Source organism: Amphiprion ocellaris, chromosome 17, assembly GCF_022539595.1.
Source record: "Amphiprion ocellaris isolate individual 3 ecotype Okinawa chromosome 17, ASM2253959v1, whole genome shotgun sequence".
In the NCBI taxonomy this organism is placed as follows: domain Eukaryota; kingdom Metazoa; phylum Chordata; class Actinopteri; family Pomacentridae; genus Amphiprion; species Amphiprion ocellaris.
Window position 1 is genome coordinate 22,053,750 of NC_072782.1, and position 15,974 is coordinate 22,069,723.

Genomic DNA, 15,974 nt, shown 5'->3' on the forward strand with positions numbered 1-15,974 from the left:
ATCTTTAAAAAATTCGTGGTCCACAGCAGTTGATTTGTACTAGGATCACAATCGTGATTGTCAGCAGGCAGCTGACATAGTGTTCACTTACTGTCATAGTTACAGTGCCGGCGTGCTGCTATCTCGCAATGATACAGAAATCTTTAACAAATCTGTGGATCCAGAGCATAAGCCAAATCACTGCAAAAGTCTAATCAATTGGTCCTTGTGTCATTTCTGACCTTCCCTGAAAATTTCATCCAAATCCATTTGTCCATTTTTGAGTAATGTTGAGAACAGACAGGAAAACAAATGGACGGACAGACAAACCAATGCAGATCATCACATAACTCCACTGCATTCCTTGGCGGAGTAACGACAAAGGTGCAAAACTACCATAAAAAGATGAAAAATAACTGCAAAAAAGACACAAAATGATTTCCAAAAGATGCAAAACTGCCACATAAGGATTTAAAACTACCACATAAAGTTGGAAAATTGTCACATAATGACACAAAATTTTCACAAAATGATAAAAAATTACTACAAAAGCAAATAAACCTTCCACAAAAATATGCAGAACAGCCACATAAAGATGCTAAACTGCCACAAAAACATGCAAAACTATTACAGACACAAAACAGCCACAAAACAAGCAAAATGACACCCAAAAGGACAAAAAACGACCACATCAAAATGCAAAAACAATTAAAAAGAAATGCAAAATAACTATCAAAGATGTAGCGCTACCCCATAGACATAAAATAACCACAGAAACACATAAGATGCAAAACTACTACAAAAACATGCAGAGTAACAAAGTTGCAAAACTACCACAAACATATGCAAAACCACCATAAAAAGATGAAAAATAACTACAAAAACGACACAAAATGATCTCCAAAAGATGCAAAACTATCATATAAGGATTTAAAACTACCACATAAAGTTGGAAAATTGTCACACAGCGACACAAAATGTTCACAAAATGATTTTAAAAAAATGACTACAAAATAAATAAACCTTCCACAAAGATATGCAGAACTGCCACAAAAACATGCAAACTACCACATAAGCATGCAAAATAACAACAAAAAGGTGCAAAAGACCATCAAAATATGCAGAACTACCACATAAACATGCAAAATAGGCACAAAAAGATGCCCAACAACTGCATAAAGATGTAAGTGTGTGTGTTCTGCTCACCAGTAACATTGAGGCTGACGGTGTCCTGAGTGTCCTCCATCCCGTGCATCACCTCACAGCGGTACAGCCCGGCGTCGCTGGCCCTGAGCTTCACCATCATCAGAGAGGCGTCCCCGACCGACAGCGGGTGGCTCGGCACCGACACCCTGCTACGGAACTCCTGCCCCACCTTCACCACCCCTCCCTGAGCCACCAGCACCACCTTCTCCTCCGACCCGTCCAGCTTCACCCACTTGATCCGGAGCTGCTCGTCAGGACTCGTGCTGGGAGGAGGTGCAGACGTGGGGCCGTGTGTAGACGTGGTGGGAGAAGCTGGCATTATGGAGAAGTGACAAGGAAGCACCACCTTGCCGGCCAGAGATCCAGCTGCAGGAGAGTTCTTCTCCATCTTCATCATCGTACGTGGAGGCGCTGGAAAGAGTAAATACTCTACTGAAGTTTGATCATTTAAAGCAAGATATCTATCCATATCGTGCTCAACTTCATCTATGATTTAATGTTATTGTGGCCATCAAAGATAAAAGATCTTGTCCATCAAAATAACTTTTCTTGATTTGTCTTAGTAGTTATGTTCCCACTTAACTATCAAGTAGATTTGAAGGAAACTTTTGAAACATCACAATTTTTTAAAAAAGTATTATAACAAAATGTGATTGAGGTTTGGCTTCAAAGCAAATAACCTCGACTGCCTAGTGTTGTCAGAAGGTGGCGCTGTGAGCTACATGGCTGTCATAAACAGAGTAGAAGAAAAGAGAACCAGTTGTCTGACAACCACTAGAAAACGTCAAGGAGAGAAAAAAAACACAAAACTTTGTCCATCTCCAAGAGGAAAAAAAGAGAAAAGTCTTCAGGAACAGTTTACAATTGGGAAGGTTGTAATTATTCTTTGATGCCAGCTGGTAACAGACATGTTTCAAGCTGTGCAGACAGGAAACAGATCATCAGTCATGTGTGTTAAATGTTCTGTTGTTAGCAGGTTTCCAACAGTTTCAACAAACTTAGCGGTAAACAAATTTCTGCATCATCTGTACAGCAACTCCTCTTCACAAGAGTTTTCAGTGACATCATTTCAAGAGATAAAGCTCAATGTGATTACTTCACATTGATACAAGGTGATGTGCTTTTCTCTAGTCTTAATTAATCCTCCTTATCCATCCATTATCCATACACTCATCATGAAAAGTGCAGGAGTATTATACGCAGTCCTTCTTTTACATTACATCAAAAAACAGAAGCGGTGCACCAAATCTGGTCCTGGTTCTGCCATTTGAGAAATGTAACGTGATATTGTATTCTAGAGCCTACAACACTCAAGATCAAACCATCAGCAGGATCATCCAGTTGTACTATCTGTATTTCCCTTATAATGGGGAAATACTGCTCCGCTACAAGTCCCTTGAGTTTATGTGGGAGCTTCTAGCTGTTGCAAAAGTTGGAAGGAACTGCACATGTGAGCGTCTAACTGGAGTAAAAGGCACTTTCCACTCTGTCAGACTTGGACCTGCAAGTCTGGCACTCGTGTTATTACATCAGAGTTTGGATTTAAGCTGCAATCACATCATTCTTGCTGGACTCGACTCACCTGGTTGAGCCGAACACAGACACACAAACCAGAGCAGGTGTGTGAGGGTGTGTCCAATCATCTCGACACAATCTGAAAACACAAAGAGACTGAAAATCAGAGATGAACCTCACTAAAAAAAGATGAAAACAACAAGCTTTATTCTGTATTTTAAAAGTTTTAAGTATGCTGCAATGTGCTGTTAGCTTTAAACAGTGGTGTAAACTGCCTTATGAAGGCTGAGGGCAGCAAACAGAGCAGCTGACAGAAAATCTAAACTGAAATACAAAGAAACAGGCTGTAAAGTTTTAATGTGATGTATTTTAGGCTGATTATTTTACCCCATTAAGCCGCTGTCATAGAAACCTCACAACAGCTAAAAACTGCGGACAGTGAACTCCGCCTTTAGATAATCTTCTGCTGTATCAACCAACAAACTGCAGCTTTCTCATCCATATTGTTTCAGAAAATTCACTTTAGTTTGATTATATGCAGCCCATAGCTTATAGGAATCAGAACAAATCTACACACTACATTAAGATACAATTTGATACATTTAAGTATATGATTAAATGCAATGTAACAAAAAAAATCACCTGAAATTCAATGGCAGCTACTGAGATCTGCTAAGCTAGCTACCTTTAGCTGGAGTTTATCTGTTTGTTTTCTTCTTTATACCAAATTAAGTCCACTATTTTCTCATGTAGATAAACAAACTTATGCATCCACTCGGTTTATGAACCTTAAGCTTATGCTAACAATAGTCACAGACAGGTCTGCACCTACTTTTATCTGAAATTGTTCAAATATTCCTACATACTAGCAGCTGACCAGCTTGATTATCATCAAAAAACTTTAAAAATGGTAGTAGCAAATTATCAGATTAGATGGCTAGACCCATTTAGCTTTAATTTTATTTTTCATTTACATATAACACCCAGGAGGTAAAAAACTAAATAAAAACTAAAGCTAGCTTTAGCTTGTGCTAATGCCAAACACAGCTATTTCAGCAGCAAGCCTTCAGCTGAAATCAAAAATTGTTAAAATGATCAATGATATCAAACAAAAGCAGCAAATCTTCACACATATTTTCATATAAAATTACATAAAACTAATTTAAAAAGTTTTAACTTAAGCTACAGCTAGCCACTAGCTTTCTCTCGATATCTTTAATCATATTTTTATTTTTTACTTTAGTACAAGTGCATGAAAGTGAGTAAGTCTACTTAGTTAAATGTTTTGCAGTATTGCTTGAATTACAGTAGAAGAATCATTCTGGAGGTAGTTGACAAACATTTTCCTATTGATTGGCAACAGACTCACTGTTAATCACAGCTTCCAGCAGTGCATTCAGGCTTATTTACCCACTGTGTCTGCACATAAATCAACTTATTATACTATCTATATAACCATACTCCTTCCAACTTTCTTTGTACTCATGCACTGTCTGTAACTTTTACTGTGATATTTTAAAGTAATCCAGTGACAAAATCCATACCTGACATTAGAAATAGGCATTTTGCCTTATTTTAACAATGAGTAAAACCAATTTTGTCCATTAGTAGTTGAAGTAAATGATATTTTTGGAATTATTACGACCTAGACTGTGTGTAAAGTTAATATGAGCAACTATCACTGTGATGTTTCAAAGTAATCTGGTAGCAAAGTCACATTCTGACATTCACAAAAGCCTTTTTTCTCTCATTGAGTAAATATGAATAACTTTTACTGTGGTAGTTTACAGCAGCAAAGTTGTATCCTCCTGAGATTAAAATATGCCTTTTGTGTAATTTTATTTTTAAAACAATAAAAATAATCCTCCAAAGGAAAGCTAAGTTGCTTACTTTCGGAAGCACTACCACGTGAACTATGTGCACAATCAAAATGACCAAGTTTTAATGAAGCATTTTAAGGTAGAAAGTCACCTCTTGATATTTTCTGCAACTGCCATGATTAACAAAGGCAATATTTAGACACTGCCTGCTAATTGCTGTGATTTTGCTGTAGTTTCTTTCCATGGTGGGATATTCCAGCACTGAAAATACTGTTTTAATGCTGTTCATTTTCCATCCTCCATCGGTGCCAGTGAAGCGCAGAGTGATGAAGCGAACAGCTGTGTGATAAGGCATATCCAGTGATCAGTGCATGTAAACGGACCTAACTGGTCCCGAGAGTCATTTTTATCAATGAGTCCCTAATCACTGTGATTTATCAGCGTGAGAACATTCCTGGCCACCCAAAAAGCTGCGGCTCCTCCGCTGCAGAGTGCAACAATGTGTGGAGAATAATTACGCACGAACTGAACATTATCTTACCACATTTAACCCATACTGTCCAGCAGTTACAGCAGGAAAGTGACATGTCATACCTTGCAAATGCGTAAAAAGTCCAAAAATCCACTTGTTTTGTGTCACTTAAAAGTTTCCAAACTTAACTCCCGTAGGTCCCGAACCGACGGCGAAGTCTGGATGCGCGTATTTGTGCGGTTCTTCTCCAACAGATGTCGTCCTCCAGCTCTCAGCTCTGGCTGCAAGTTCAAATCCACTTTACACCCGCTATTATCCGGATATTAGGAAGAGGAGGAGCGCTCAGGACCGATCATACACCGCCCAGTGCCCAGAGAGGGAGGAAGGGGAGGCGAAGAGATGGACAGAGTGAAGGAGGTGGAGGGAGGGAGAGTGGGGAAGCCTGAGTGGGAGAGAGGGGGGAGACATTAAGGGGACGCTGGTTTATATCGCTGCTGTAAAGTTAAAGAGGTCTGGTGAGGGAGGGACGTATAAAAGGAGGATGGAACTCCAGTTTCAGCAGAAACTGAAATGTGATGATGAAGAATTTAAGTTTCAACAGTGTTTTTCGCTTTGTTTTTGTTAAATTGCAAAAAAAACCAATAAGTACAAACATTTTAACCCTTAGATGCATATCACTTCATATTCAAGCTATTCCTCAAAAAACATATTTTTGATATCATTCCATTTACATTTTTAAGTTACCGTTCATACTTTGAAAGAAATTGTAATATTTGTAATACTACCGCAACCTCTTTATCACTGATAATATCGTACAAGAGGTGATGCAGGGCACAAACTTGGAGGGACAGAGCAGAAAAATGTCTACAAAATGGATGCTGACATTCTTCTATTGCTGTTCTGTAATATTCTTCTTTTTCAAATATCAAAATGTTCAAAATGTGTCAGAAAGCAAAAAAAAAACAAACAAATAAACAACAACAAACATTTCAAACATGAAATCCTGCTTAAGTGCAAAAAAGGTGATAGCTATGAGTTGGGAAAAAAACACAGATCAACTATTGCAAATTTGATAGAACAAATGATGAAAATATACAGTGAAAAAAAAGTCTGCTGTTCACTTTCATTTTAACGGCTTTATTTCAAATGCAATTTTGGTAAAGGGGCAAATCTGCAAAAACTGTCGCTGTCCAAATACTTATGGACCTTGCTGTATATGACAAGGAAAAGCAGCAAATCCTCACAGTTGAGAAACTGAACATAAAGATTTGGCAGGTCTTATCTAAAAAAAAAAAAAAAAACAAAAACAGATCCTCATATCTAAAAGTTTCAAATTTATATCTGACAATCAGATTATGAATTAGAGGTATCATGCTAGCCTCCTTACTTCCTGCACTCACTTCTCTTCCTCACCTCATATCTCCTCCAAGCGAGGAGGAAGCAGACAAACTTGCCAAATGAGAAAATCTTTGTTCTACGGTCTTACCAGTTACAGAAGTATGACTTGTCTAATCAAACTGATGCCCACAGCACTGCTGCATTTATATCACTTAATAAAAGACATTCATTTAGGACACACCTGTGTTTCCTCACTGTGAGCTCTTCCTGAAGCCTCTCATCTGGAGGTGCAGGGCTCAGGTCGGTCTGGGTGGCCATTAATGCGTCAGATTGCTCGATATCACTTTGAAGCTGTTTGGACTGTGTGACTTTGCAGTGCTACAATTTAAATAGAAAAGCATATACGAGAGCACAAAAAGTTCAGTTTTGTCAAAGCTGCCACTATCTGAGAGATACAGAAGACATCTGAGTGTATATTTGACTTACACGTGTAGGAGTTTTTTCAGTTTTTAAAGAGCCTCAGGAGGAGGTTGCAGAAGTGGTTGGCAGTGTAAAGCCTTGACTATACTCCCTGGCAGACGAGCACATGAACAGCTGTTGCTATAGCACTACTGTACAGTTGCAGGAACCCACATGGAGGACTTTAGTCTATACAAGTGCAGTAAGTCATATCTACAAATTCTGCACTATTGTCTTTGTAACATAGCTGCCACAAATTCAGGGCTCTACCCAGACATCAGAAGGATCCACGTAGACTCTTGCAGACTCAGGGAGATAACGTTTACGTCACACTAGTGTGACTTAGTGGATGTAGGATGCAGGGCTGCCACTGGTTGCTCATTTCATGTCGCTTTCTCGTCTCCTTCCACTCTCTGCATGTTGCTGCTTTCAATGTCCTCTTCGCTGCAGGACACAACAAACTCCAAGCAGCAACCTACATGCAGAGCAGCTCGGTTCTTTCTGGGAATCATCTATTTTAATGACTGAGTTCACCTCACTGCATGCCAAAGTTAGACCAAAACAATTCCTCCGTCACTAATTTGCAGGGACACCTTAGGTGTGTCCTGGTTGTACCACCACTAAATACGGGCAATTGGTTTAAAGAAATACAAACAAGCCACAGCATTTTTCACCATAGGTAAATGATGAAGAGATGATGAGAAAGATTACAAAAAGTATGTTACACAGTTGAAAATCTTCCATCAATCAGGACCACTCTGGTGAACGATCCGAAGGTGAGGCCAACGGTCAGGACCATTCAGGGGGACGGGCACAAAAGCGCTGGAGATAGAACCCTTCTGGAGGACAGCCAGGTGGTAGAGGCTGAACAGCTCTGAAAGAGGTCATTTCTCCAGGAGGTTGATAAGCCAGGTAGTTATGGGTTCCAGCAGACTGGTGTTTGTCAGGCTGGACGTGTGTTGGTAGACTGACCAAAAAAAGCTTACTCAGGAGCAGGGTAGACTTCAGCTGACTCATGTACTGGCTCAGGAACAGACTTGGAAACTTGGAAACCTCCAGCTGAGACTGACTCTGGAACAGTCTTTGTGTCAGCTGTGCATGGCAGGGACTTGGGCTTCAGGTTGACCTAGGTGAACACTCTATAACAGGAGAGACAGTAGCCCACTCACACACAGGAAGAGAACAGGCAGCGGCAGTGGGTGTTGGCTGGCTCAGGGGAAACGTTAATCAATGTAGAACACACCTTGTGCTGGTCAACCTGGGAAGAGGTGACATGTGGACCAGGATGCAGGACTGACACCTCCAAGGTGCCGGGCTGCTCTCTCCTCATAGCAAGGACATAAAAAACGTCTCCTTTACTGAAAACCCACTTTAAATGTGAGATGTGAGCAAAATTTAATTTACCACATTAATGTAATTTAAACAAATTGACACTTTATAGACACTAGGATAAAAACTAGCTCATAGTGTGGCACTCACCTCTCACTGACGATGGAATTCAAGTCATTTACTAAATGGTCATGGAAATATGAAGGAGAAGATGATGAAGACCTCAGGCTTTCCTTTAATAATTCTCTCTCAACTGACATCATTGTGCTTTGAGCTGCTGCAGTTTATTGGCACAAATATTAAAATGACAAAATTATAAATATATAGAAATCTGTACATGAAGCATTCTACAAAAGCAAAACCTTTCCGGTGTTTAAAATACACACAGATATTTGTTTATTCATTTTTACAGGTAAAAAACACAAAACATTGGCCAGTCATTCATTAACTATTATTATCAATTTTAAATTTCCGTCAAATATCAGACAACCCTAGTTTCACACACTTGACACCCATCTATTGTCCTTTACTGTAATGTCCCCCTGTGTTTGCACTGTTCCATATAAATACAGCAATTAAGACCCTGAATCCCTTAATTCTGTCTAAAAATATGATTCCTGCCTGGTCTGTAGTCAGAAGTCCTCGAACAGGTCCTCGACTGCTGAACTTGCTGCTGCAGCATCTGCAGAGCGCTGGGGAGTCAGCAGCTTACTGGACCCTGCAGAGTCGCTGCTGTGCAACACACACACACACACACACACACACACACACACACACACACACCGGCAAACACAGAGAGAGAGAGAGAGAAAAAGAGGGAGAGCAGGTCAGTAGGCTAATGAGGCCAGTTTACAGCACAGTTTTCCTGCAGAGACGGGAAGTGTATCATGTGGCCCATAAGGAGCAAGACAAGAAACACATGGGCAGCTTTTATACCTGTGTGTACTTAGGTAGGTGTGTGTGTGTGTGTGTGTGTGTGTGTGTGTGTGTGTGTGTGTGTGTGTGTGTGTGTGTGTGTGTATAATTGTGGTGAAGCAGCTCCCCCACCTTAAGTGGTCCACATCAAATACAAGTGCTGACTACCTGTGTGTGTGTCTGTATGTGTGTTTGTGTTACCACGTCGAGGCTCATGTTCTCCTGCAGGCTCAGCTCTGTTGAAGCTTAAAGCACAGACAATCTGAACACGTCTCTCTGTGGTCATTTTGTGTTTCTTTGTGGTTGTTTTGTCTCTCTTTGATGTGATTTTGTGTTTCTTTGTGGTTGTGTTGTGTCTCTGTAGTAGTTTTACCTGTCGTGATCATTTTGCGTCTGTAGGTGTGCATCTTTTTGTAGTTTTCTTTCATCTCTATTTTTGTGTCAGTTCATGTTTGCCTTGTATCTCTGCGTTTATTTATTTTTTTTTTGTGGTCATTTCTGTCTTTTTGTGGTTATTATGAGCGTTTGTGGTCATTTTGTGTCTATGTGAATGCTTTGTCTCTCTTTGTGGTTGTGTGTTTTTTTACTTTGTGAATGTTTTGTACATTATGTAGGTGTTTTGCATATCTTTGTAGTTATTTGGTATTGTTTTGTGGTCATTTTGTGCACTTGCTGCTATTTTTTTGCTATTTCGTGTCTCTTTGTGGTTGTTTTTTTGTCTCTGTGGGCAATTTGTGTCTCTTTGGGTCATTATGTGTCTCTGTGTAGTTGTTTCACCTCTCTTCATATTTGCTTATCAGTCATGTTGTGTCTTCTGTTTTGCATTGCCATGTAGTTATTTTTTGTGTCTGTGGTGATATTGCCTGTCTTTGTGATGATTGTGTCTACCTGTTTGTAGTTTTGCATCTTTGTAGTTGCTCTGCATCTTCATGTCTTGTGTCTCTGTAGTTTTTTGCAATTCTTAGTAGTTGTTTCTTATCTTTCAGTGGTAATTTTGTGCATCTTCAGCATTGTTGTGCATCTCTTCTTAGTTGTTTATCAATCACGTTGCATCTTTTCTGTTGTTTTGCAATGCTTCATCATCAATGTGTGTCTCTTTATGGTTATTTAGTGTCTCTTTGTGGCCATTCTGCGTTGCTTTTTGGAATATTGGGATTAGTTGTGTCTGTCTTTTAACTGAGCTCTATGACTTCTAAAAAAAGAAACCTAACACCTGACTCCTCAGGCCACTGATCACAGGTTCAAGTCCTGCTATTGGTCAATTACAAGGAATGTTAATTACATATAGCTGCAAAGTTCTCACAACAATGAGATACTAATGTCAATACAATCCTGTCATTATTAACTATTTTCAGTCTTTATTGTTTAAATCTTACCATGAAGAATGACAAAACAAACACTGTTCTATGTGATATTAAACAGTCTTAAAAATAATTTTTTTCAACCCTCCAGAAACCCTGGTGACACCATGAGGGAGATAGAGCGGATGAAGGGAGGATCAATGATGCACAGTGGGTAGCAAAAAAAAGGAGGGCAAGAGGGGATCAAGGGAGAGAAACTGAGAAGGAAAACACAAATGTAGGCCAACTGGTGACCAGCGCCTTATCCTCAGAGGCTCAAGTCTTCCTCATCTTGTAAACTTTTCTGCAAAAGCTCTGTTTTTATTAAAAGAGATCTCAAATTAAAGCATAGTTTGGCTGGATGGGAAATACAACTTTCTGCCAAAAGTTAGATGAGAAGGCTGATACCCCACTCAAGTCTATCAGAAATTAGCTTAGTATAAAGACTGGAAATGGAGTGAAAGAGCCAGCATGACTCTGCCTTTAACACTTTCGGTTTACTTTAAACAATGCAAAGATGAAAAATTTGCCTTTTGCAAGTGCCTATGTGCTGGGCAAACAATTGCAGCAAACAACAGGAGTGAGTGCACCCCTGTACAATAAATATTTAAATGTCAAATACCTCAAATTATATCATGCATCTCATTGTTGTTGTTTTGTCTCTGTGGTCAATTTGCATCTTATTGTGAGAATTTTCTATCTCCCTGTGGCAATTTTTTGTTAATGGTCGTGTTGTGTCTCTTTATGGTTGTGCTGTGTCTCTTTGTAGTAATGTTGTGTACATCTGTGATTTCCAAATAGGCTAACTGCATGAACATATATATTATAAAAATTAGCTGGGAAAACCTGTGTCTATCTGCATGTCTACATCATGGCTCCACATGGAAAATAATTGCCAGAGGAACTGAAAAATCAGATTGTGAAATTTGAAAAAAAAAAAATGGAAGAAGCTACAGAAGGATTTGTTACCGACTACCGTAAAAATCAAACACAGTTGCAGCAGTAATCAGGAGGTACAAAACAGACTACAGTACCACTAATCGGAGCTGCAGTGGTCGTCCTCCTAAAATGACGCCACAGACAGTGCACTACTTTCACAAGAAACACACAGGCAGCTTCAGACTTGGCACAGGGATTATCAATAGAAATCCGTTTCTGTGACACACCGGACAGTTCATGACATCAATCTCTATGGACAGCATCAAGAACAAAACCATTGCTTGCTATTGGCATAGAATTATAAGATAAAACTTTTTAAATAATTTTAAAAAACCACATGAAAAGACACCTGATGAATGTTGGGAGTGCAGTCTTTGGTTAGATGAAGTCAAGATAAATTTGGTCAGCCTTAATGGGATCCAGCATGTTTGGTATAAATCTTACCAGGACTAATACAACAAATGCATAGTCCTGACAGTGAAGCACGGAGGTGCGAGTGTGATGATGCAGGGATAAAAACACAAATGGGATAGGTGGATATTCCAAAACAGTGGCGGACAAGATGATATCCAGTCTACAGAAGCTTGGCAGAAGAGGAACATTCCAGCATGATAATGATTTAAAGCACAAAAAGTTTATAAAGAGCAAACTGGAAATGATGACCTGGTCAAATATGCCACCTGACTTTAATCCCATGGGGAATTTCAGAGAGAAGTAGAAGTAGTAGTGGAAGACATGTAATTACTGTAAGGCAAGAGATAGGTGTGATAGTGCACAGGGTGTACTCACTTCACACTGATGTCATTATAATCACAATGTATTATTATAATGAATCTGATTCCAAGGTGATCAGAGGACCACCCACAACCCAGACAAGCATCTTGTGCTTTAAGTCTTGAACTGCTTTCTCGAGAAAAACGAGAACGCAAGATTGCAAATAGTCGTCCTCCCTCCAATCCAGCCCGGCTGTGATTGAAGATTAGCCGAACAGGAATGAGAAGAAAAGGTCGGTGTGAGAACGGAGAGGAGAAGGGAGGCCCCGAGCTTGTTTAAATCATTACCAACTGGATGACAAACACTGCTGCACTGCTGGAACCAGTTAAGAGGAAACAGGAGATGTGTTTCAATGAAGAGGGGAGCTGTTCTATGCCGCCACGTAGGACCACCGCAGACTCATTGGAGGGGGACGTGACGAGAGCGAGTTCAACCCTGAGAGGTGAGGTTAAGCTCAGGTGGTGGTGGGCACACATGAGGCCCCACACAGAGCTGGTGTGGTGACATACCAGAGCTGCAGCACGAACCCCAATTACGAGCAAGTTATAGCTTAAAAACTGAGCTGAGCAGGAAGAAATATCCACCTCAGGTCAACAGAGCTGACTGCCTTTGTGGTGCCCATGATAAAGAAAAAATGACTGACAAAATCCCAACTGCAACATCTCCCAAATCTGCATCCATGTTAAAGATTTGGAATTACCAAAATAAAACACAGAATTGTTGCACGTGTCGTATGTGGTTTCATAAGTAAAATTAAAGTGTTTGCTCCAGATCCTGTAAAAAAAAAAGATAAATTCCTCAGCACAACTAGAAGCCATTACTCTTCGAATTAACTACAAGCTTCCTTTAAATGTATGATAAATTACACACAGTGAAACCGAAAATAACATGCACAAGGTTACAAACAACACTCCTTATATATTTTCCAAAGTCTTAAAGAGAAAACCGCCTGAACCCCATCTCAACCATTTGTTAGCAAGAAACTGTAAAAATCCAAACAAAAAAACAACAACATAGCAACAGTAATTGAATGTGACATGCGGTTTCAGCAGAACAATTATATTTAATTGGTGTGATTTAATTAAAATTTTACATTTAAAATTTAATTCAAAGTGTTTGCATTGCATTCTGTAAAAAGCTAAAAAAGCTGCACTCCTCAGCACAACCAGTTCTCTATGAATGACTAAGCTGTAATCAACAGTTAAAAATTCTGAGTTTTCAGTTGAACTGCAGGTTGTGTTGATACAGAGCAGAGAGGATACTCTACGAGAGATAAACTGAGAGGAAAATAAAACATATTGGGATGCAAAAAAAAGTAAGTAAGTGGCTCAAAACAGTATACAAAATGAGCAAGTTGGTAGATGATACATTCAGCATGGTGAACGTTACTTATAGTTTCAGTTCACATGTAAATAAATACTTTTTCCTGTAATTTTACTCGATATTATCTGTAATTTGACAGAAAAAATCTCAAAATAACAGTATTCACTATTTTTAAATTAAATTAATGTACATGTTTGCCAAATAATGTCAAATATCTGTAAAATAATGGTGATCCCTGCTGATTTAAACACAACAATCCAAAAATCATAATAAAAATGGTTTTAAAAAATTGTTTTTACAGTGCATTTTAGAGAGCTCTGAAAAAGTTTATTTAAATCTTTTATTAATAGCAACTCAGAATCATCATATTTATGAAGCAGCCATCATGGAACCCTCCATGGGTTTAAGGCGGGGATGTCAAACTCATTTTAGTTCAGGGGCCACAAACAGCCCAATTTGATCTCAAGTAGACTGGAAGAGTAAAATCCTAACACAAATAACCTATTAATAACCACAACAACAAATTTTTCCCTTTTTTAGTGCAAAAAAGTACATTCTGAAAATGTTCACATTTAACAAACTATCTTTCTATAAAACATTGCCAACATAACATTAATATCTTGAGAAATATAAATTCAATTTCAACAATATTATGCCTCAGTTTATCATTTATACATTTGCATTACAACTTACAGATCACAGTGCATCTAAAAAGGCACAAAACATTCAGTCATAGGTATCTGGAACTGAACAATCTAGTATTTTATTTTATAATGGAAACAACTTGTCAAAGTCTAGAAATTATTTAACATTCACAGTTTCATGAATTTACAATTTGCAATTAATGTTTTCTCTGTAATTTTTATACTTTGGAAAGACGTCCCGTTGGCCGGATCGGACCCTCTGGCGGGCCAGTTTTGGGCTGTTTATTAAATCTATATTCATGTGATATATTTCACAGCCAAGTTAGATCATGAAAACCCTGCGCTGATCCACTGTAAAGGAGAATGCAAACACACTGGCAGTGCCATGTCTTTTAGTGATTATCTGCAATGGCTGGGAGCAATGTTTGATAGTTTACAGAACCAGTCCGTGTGTGAAGAGGAGGGAGTGTTTCACTGTAACTTTCTTTGAGTTTCTTTTCATGGGAAAGCTGTCCTTTGAGTACACAAACACTTAACATGTTGAAAAAAAGTAAAATGAGTCAATAAAGAGAATTTTAAGATCAGATGTTCACAGAACGTCTGAGGAAGTGTTATACACATAACTGTTTCATTGGAAAAACAGTTCAAGATTGTGGCCATACTTAAAACTACAACTCTAAAGAGCCTTTATTAACATGTTGTATGTAATTTGTTATATCCATCAAGTCTTTCTGGGTAAACACCCTAAAACCACAAACTGCTGTTTGCACACTTCTATTTTTGTACATATTAACTGAACTCCAGCAATTTCTGGGTGTTAGGCTTATTTTTAACAGCTATATAAAGTCCTGCACCTCTATGGAAACAGCACAACGACTGAAAGGAGAGAACCCAGAGAACTCTTCTGTGCGGTATCACAGTCACAATGGCACAAATCAGAACAAAAGAAAAACTAGTTGAAGTCGAATATCTTTGAGTATCTAATTACAACAAACAAAAAGACCTGCAATCATCATATCCAACAATTTTGTGCCTACACATGGTACCAATACTGGTTAAAGTAAAGAGAAAAAAGTACAGGCTCGACATACTATTGTCATTAATTCTTTCCATTTTTATATCCACTACAAATGTTTTCACACTACTCAACCCTACAAAGATGTTTCACCATGCTGAATGTTTTATTTTCCATCTCTCTCGTTATCTCCTCTCTGTTCTATATGAACACAGTCTGCAGTTCAACTGAAAACTCTCAGAATTTTTCTCATATGAATGTTGGTGACAGCTTAATAAGCCTTGGAGAATTAGGTGCTCTGAGGAGCTCAGAATTTTTTTTGGTTGTTTTACAGGATCAGGTGCAAACACGTTATTTTTGGTTGCAAAATGTAGAACAATGTGATTTGGATTAAAACATCACAAGTTTAAAATTAGATTTTGCTTATTTTCCTAATGGAATTTCAAAGAATTGAAAATCAGATGATTCTGAATTTATTCTTTATTGTGTCTGGCAAATTAATGGTGTCATTTTAGCAAGATGTTTAAAACAGAAACAACGTGTCCTTCAAACTCACTAGAGGGTTTTGGAGTTCAGAGGGTTTAACAAAGTGTGAACTAATGAGCTTCTTGGCTTCTGTTCTTTTGAGAGGTTGCACTCTAACTTCTACATCTAGCTCTTGTACCTACAACCTTTGACTGTTCACCTTTTGATTATTTTTTGGATTAAGTGAGAGTTAGCCAAGATGAAGACGGTCAGAGCCGCCTCTCTAAGCTTCAAAAAACACTGTTCAGGACACCTGGGTGATGTCATGGAGGGTTCAAACAACTTTATATCAAGTCTGGGGTTTGACCGCAGCATTAGTTGGTTAATTTGTGGTCAAAATGCAGCAAGAAAGACGTACAATTTCATCAGTCCCCCAAACCT

General features: G+C 38.7%; 2 protein-coding genes across 4 annotated transcripts in view; both read right to left on the reverse strand.

Annotated features, from left to right (window-relative positions):
* LOC111580626 (versican core protein-like) overlaps window positions 1-5,412 on the reverse strand; it is a 48,397-nt gene extending 42,985 nt beyond the window's left edge. Inside the window, exons 1-3 of the mRNA XM_023288450.3 lie at window positions 5,115-5,412; window positions 2,768-2,839; window positions 1,186-1,596 (exon numbers count right to left, since the gene is read on the reverse strand). Of these exons, the coding sequence (XP_023144218.2) occupies window positions 1,186-1,596; window positions 2,768-2,828 (472 nt within the window). The 5' untranslated portion in view covers window positions 2,829-2,839; window positions 5,115-5,412. The remainder of the gene's footprint in view (window positions 1-1,185; window positions 1,597-2,767; window positions 2,840-5,114) is intronic.
* Window positions 5,413-8,380: 2,968 nt separating this feature from the next.
* The window catches only part of xrcc4 (X-ray repair complementing defective repair in Chinese hamster cells 4), a 46,028-nt gene continuing 38,434 nt past the window's right edge, over window positions 8,381-15,974 (reverse strand). For 2 of the 3 annotated variants that reach the window (XM_023288451.3, XM_055004140.1), the window contains exon 8: window positions 8,381-8,850. In XM_023288451.3, the coding sequence (XP_023144219.1) occupies window positions 8,751-8,850 (100 nt within the window). In that variant the 3' untranslated portion in view covers window positions 8,381-8,750. The remainder of the gene's footprint in view (window positions 8,851-15,974) is intronic. The other variant, XM_023288452.3, reaches the window with a different exon arrangement.